Below are 6000 nucleotides of genomic sequence, written 5' to 3'. Positions count from 1 at the left end.
CGAATATTATATTTAATAATTGTTAGTAAATATCTTTTTGTTTTCAAACTTAGTTTGAAAAAAAATTTGAGAAAATAATTATTTTGGAAAAATAAATATCTACTAGAAATTGTAGAAATTTTTTTTATACGAATTTTTTTATACCAAATTTTATTTAATTGTTTTTTCATGGAATTGTTTGCTTAATTAAACAATTTATTTAGATGTACATGTGTATATTTTTTTTATATTAGTTAAATTTTTTGAAACTTTATTCAAAAGATACTTTTTTCAAATCGTAAAGCTAAATAAAAAACATGAAAATGTTTTTGCATTACTAAAACAATTACGTAAAATATTCATATATACTTCAATTATAAAATTTCTATCTTAAATAATAATATGAAATAGTAATCTTAAATAATTTGTGTAATACAATTTTGAGAAACAGAAAAAGATTATTTATTGACATTTTATAAGAATTATTCGGAATAATTTCTTTATTGATTATTATTAATAATATTAATAATATTGATTATTAATATGATTATTAAATAATAAATTTTAAAAAACTATAAAGTATGCAATTTTATTAATAATTATTTCAATAATTATAAAATAAATATTCTTTTTCATACAAATGTTTATCGTTCGATAGAAATGTACAAATGATAATCACAAATACTTAAAACATGAATCAAAATGCAACGGTAGACAATTGGGATCAGTTAAAATTATCTGGATACATGTCTATATTTATAATAAAATTTTATATTTTTTGATTTGGCATGAAGATAAAAATTTTTACGAGCAATGGTAAAGAATGTATTTTAAATATAAATTTTTAATAAAATTAAAAAGAATTTATGAGTTATATTATATTATACTATAATATAATATATATAATATATTATATATTATATTATATATGTATAAAAATTTTTCTGTAATTCTTTATATTCATTATAATCTTGAAAATATATAAAAAAATCTATAAAATGTATATTGTCTTATAAAAAATTTTTTTACTCCAAACTAGCAGAAGATAAAAAAAATATAATTGATACTTTCTTATTTCAAAATATATAGAAAAATGAAGATATATAGAAAATATATAGAAAAAGAAAGATATGCATTTCTATAAAAATAAAATCTTTTATGGTGAAAACATCTTAATAAATAACGAAAATAGAATTATTTACTTCTACACTGAAGAAAAAAAATAATTCTTCATGAATAAAAAAATATTGATATTAAAATGAATATACAAAAGAAATAAGAATTTGTTATCTCATTATTTTATCATTCATTATTTTTCATTTCAAAGTATCAAATAGTATCAAATAAAATATAATGTCAAGTAAAAAATAAAAATGTTTATAATTTATAAGATTACAAATATTATTATTAAAATAAATAAAATTTTCAAGAAAAATAAAAAAATATATACAAGTTTATTACGAAAAGATAATAAAAAACAAAATTGTCTAATGTTTATGTAGATATATCAAGATTCTCTAAATCTGTAAAATTTCAAAAAACTCGGAATTTTCAAATTAATTCTCTCTGAGTAGTATGCTAAATGAAGTTACATAATGATATAGAAAAATAATACGATAAAACAAAGAAAAATAGTAGAAGAGACACAACACGAAATAATTTGCATGTTCGTTGTTACACGACGCAATGCGACGCGTAGAAAATTCATTGCAGTCCAAGCTTGGATTTTAATAATTTTACATATATATAGTACAAGTTCACTAATAGACATATAACAACAACAAATTGCAAAAAATTAGCAAAAAAAAAAAATGAATGATCAAATTTAATATATTATGTAACATATCACGCATAACAGTGATAGAAAAAAAAAAGAAAAAGATGAATAAGATATTTAGAATAAATTCAATTTTTTTATATCATATATTGCACGTATAATATTATTCACATATAATATTATTTGTTGTTTTCAATATCGATTTATCCGGAAATTAAATTTCATGTGAAAAATCATTATTTTGTTCTATTTTTTCATATGGATTTACTCTTTTTTGGGTTTAGCACTATCTTATATTTGTATAATTGGAAAATAGCATTGTTGTGGTAAAAATAATAAAACTGAAGTACAACACAATACATCATGCGTATTTGATACTGGTCTATAATCGAAATTTGGAGTAAATTTAATTTGTTTATATAACCGAAAAATAAAAAACTACCAATGTGGCGAAAATAGTTAAATTGAACATAACATGCAACGTATTTTTTTCATACATGACAGTAGCTGATATCAACAAAAGAATTTGCGATGTTTCAAAAATTCCAATTTATTTGGAAGTTTTATATTTGAAAAGAATTATTTGATTAATTTTTTTTTTTGTCATAATTTCGTTCTAGGTTAAAAAAAGCTATTATTTTCTCATTCCTATGAGTATCTTTAAAATCATGCTAAAAGAAAAATATCACAAAAAAGAATTTAATGGATTTTATTCTGTTTTAAAAATATACAAATAAATTTATAAAAATAATAACAAAGAAAAGTTTGTTTTTATTCAAACAATTTTTAAATTTTTTTCTAATTTCCAATACCAAAATTCAGAATAAAATTTTATCATATAATTTTATTTTTTTATTTATTAAATTAAAAAAAAATCATAAAAATATTAAGCAAAAAATTTAATACTACATTCTCATTGAACATTAATATGAATAAATGCGTTGATTTTTAATGCTTACTTTGCTATAAAGTTAAATTACGCAAATACGTGTAATTTTCAGTTGAAAATGCTATTCCAATGAGTTGTTCGTTACACATGAATACACAAAATAGAATTACGGAACAATAAACAAGTGAAAAAAAAATATAATTCTCAATATAATCAAACTGATAATCTTAAAGATAAATTAATAATATGCATTATATACTTCGAATGCAATTTAAATAAAAAAAAACGAAAAATTTTGTTTTTTTTTAATTAATAATAACAAAAGCGAAACGATATCAATTATATTATAAACTTTTATTCTCTGTCGTTTAAATTAATATCGTATTGCTTCGAAAACGAGCGCGACAGTTTATACAAAATACCGCGGCGGTCGAGTTTTCGAAAGCTCGTGCAACAATCATAATACTGGCGGTCTTTCATTTCGTTTAAACACCTACACTTACATCTAGCATATTCCCATACACTTTCGATCGGGTCACAAAAGTCACGAGAAAAACACTCGCGATAAAGAGGAATAAAAATTACGCTAGAATTGTTCTCCACGATTTGCAATGGTGAATGTACAAGCTCGCTGATCAATGAGTCACATTCTAACTTTTCCTCGAAACAATGAGCGAAAAAAGAAAAAAAAAAAAATTCTCCTCGAACCAGAAACCAATGATCATCCACCTACCTGTTCCTGTTTCTTGAGTCGAATGTCTCGTAACATAAACGAGACGCAACGTGTATAACCCAACGAAAGAATCTTTCTTTCGTTGCGAAACAATATGAAAGAACGAAAAAAAGGAGAAAAATAAAAAAAGAGAAGAGAAACGTCGGAGAAATAAAATAGGAAGAGGGGAGAGAAAAACGGACAAAAGTGTAACGCATCGCGAGCATCTACGAATGCTGGATGCGTGCAACGTACGCCGCGCACCGTACGTCCTCCCTTTCATTCTTTGTGGCACCTACAGCTACCCTTTCCAACCCCTACGACACGGCCATCCAGCTAAAGCGAGACGCCTGATATACGGCGCGCATCGAACAAGGATCGAGAGTGCGTGTGATGGAGGGGATGAAGCGCATGCGCGGCAGGACTCGCGGGGGTTCCCCGGCGCGATCAGTCGTGGCCGGCGGTGCCGGAGGCCAAAGACTTTCGCGAGGGTGGACGCACCGCGTTTTCTGCCGGACCTCTTTCGCTCTATCTACATCTATCTGTCCCCTCCTCTCCTCTCCTCTCAACGCCGATTTACAACGCGGACTGATCTCGGCCGCGCATGCATGACCCTGCACTGCCACCGCGTGCACTTTCGCGGTCGGCTGCATCACCATCGACATCGACCACGACTGATCGCCGTGTGACAGAGGAACCCCTATCTTTCCGCGACTCGACATCGTCGATCCTCGCTTCCTCGTCACCATTGCGTGCGACCCGCGCGTACGTGTCGCAGGTACGATAAGAACGAGAGAAGAAGAACGCGATCTGTGACCGGGCTAATCGATCGAGGAACGAATGCGACCACGAAGATCGGCACGGTGTTACATTTTCGGGACCGGCGACTAAGTGTCGACAGTTTTGCGATTCCGGGTGCAAGATTGATCCAGATCCAAGGACATTCGGAATCGAACGATGCTGGCCAGCTGCCTAATCTTCGTGGGTAAGTTCTCTACGACCGCGACTATGCTTCCGCGTGTGCTGTCTGTTGACTTCCAGACAAGTTTTCAAAGTTCATCTTTGTGAGTTGGAATGAAGGGGTAGTGATGTTTCGACGACTTTCCATGAAAAATGGCGCGATCGAAAGGTGCTCGATTAAAAAATGTTCGTTCGTGGATGTTATGTTTTCAGTTTGGATATACATCGTTTCGTTGCGCCACACGATGATCGATAAAATCTTTCTGGGAACTTCTAGCAACGTCGTTTCCATTTTTTCCAATTTTTCCCCCCTTCTTTTTAACGTGGATGAAACGACGAACCGATATCACGGATATCTCTGACGGGAGTCATCGGCGCGTAAAATTACCGCGAAAAAAGAAGACCGCGGATGCATCGACGGGTTTCCACCGAGTTCCTGGTTCCAACAGTGGCTATTTCGGTGATTCGAGCAGGTACCATATCGAGCAAACAATTGCGCGTTCGTCGAACACGAGCAAAGCCTCGGTGTTCCTAAAAGTTTCGTCCGGTGATGTGTATTGGAAACGAGATAACGGAGAACACGTGACACTCTTGTAAATCTAATTTGTGAAATAGAAACGATGAATTTCTACTCCTATCGAATTGTGGGATCAAAAGACTGCTTTCACTAACTTTTGTGCATGAATGCTCTTTGAACGATAGTGAGTGAATCATGCGTGAAAACGTTGTGCACGCTTGTTCATAGTTAGGACATGCTTCCTTTATGTAAAATGATCTGTACGTTTTTGACAACAATCCGATAAATCATTTTGAAGATTAGAATTGTGCACTCATGTGTTTGTTTGTTTTTTTTAACACTGGAATTATCAACCTCTAGGTACATATGAAGAATTAAAGTGATATATGATAAAAATAATACAAATTTAAATGCAAAATAATATTTATACCTTAAAAGATATTTGAAACGAAATATTTATTATTAAAAATAGCTCTATCATTTCAATAATTATGAAACATTAAATTGAAAATTATAATTGGAAAAGATTGATTGATTTAATTAATAAATCAATAGTGATTCAGTGAAATATTGAAAATAATAAAAGATTGTGATAAAGAATGGAAATTTTTGTATTTGGAATAGGAACAAAACGTTTGTAGATGATAGAAGATTTAACATTTTAGAACTTTTGATTTTTTAGTAGTATATGTGTATTTTGAATATGAACTCTTTTACTCAATATATTCTTGCTAATGACTAAATTTGCTTAAAAAGCAATTTATAATATTTGCATTGTTGATTAGATATTATATATTAAGATTATTTCTTTGACTTTTTACTATATATAAAAACATGAAAAATAGTGTGTTTATATTTCTAATACATCAAAATTAAAAAAGTGAGAACTTTTTCGATAAATGTATATTTACGTCCAAAGTTTATAATAAAGTCGATAATATTCGTTCGATGCAAAGAGTTAATAAATATGCATTTATATAAATAAAAAAGGAAAATGCTTTACTCCAATCACAGTTCTAACAAATATACTAGATGAAATTATATAATATAACTTCATATAACTCTAATATCTATATATATCTATAAATAATATGATTAACTTATCTCAAAGACGATTTTATATTGTTTCGATTCGTCATACCGTTTAAGGACCAAATACAAATCAA

At 29.1% G+C, this 6000-nt stretch overlaps 1 protein-coding gene across 8 annotated transcripts in view; it reads left to right on the top strand.

Annotated features, from left to right (window-relative positions):
- The first annotated feature begins 3924 nt into the window (after positions 1–3924).
- The window catches only part of LOC122715407 (Down syndrome cell adhesion molecule-like protein Dscam2), a 196705-nt gene continuing 194629 nt past the window's right edge, over positions 3925–6000 (top strand). For all 8 annotated transcript variants that reach the window (XM_043937567.1, XM_043937572.1, XM_043937571.1 and 5 more), the window contains exon 1: positions 3925–4342. In XM_043937567.1, the coding sequence (XP_043793502.1) occupies positions 4315–4342 (28 nt within the window). In that variant the 5' untranslated portion in view covers positions 3925–4314. The remainder of the gene's footprint in view (positions 4343–6000) is intronic.

The sequence above is a fragment of the Apis laboriosa genome, unplaced genomic scaffold (assembly GCF_014066325.1).
Source record: "Apis laboriosa isolate Shangri-la unplaced genomic scaffold, ASM1406632v1 scaffold35_cov144, whole genome shotgun sequence".
Taxonomy (NCBI): Eukaryota; Metazoa; Arthropoda; class Insecta; order Hymenoptera; family Apidae; genus Apis; species Apis laboriosa.
Note: the sequence above shows the minus strand (reverse complement) of the source record. Positions and strands in the feature narration are given on the sequence as shown.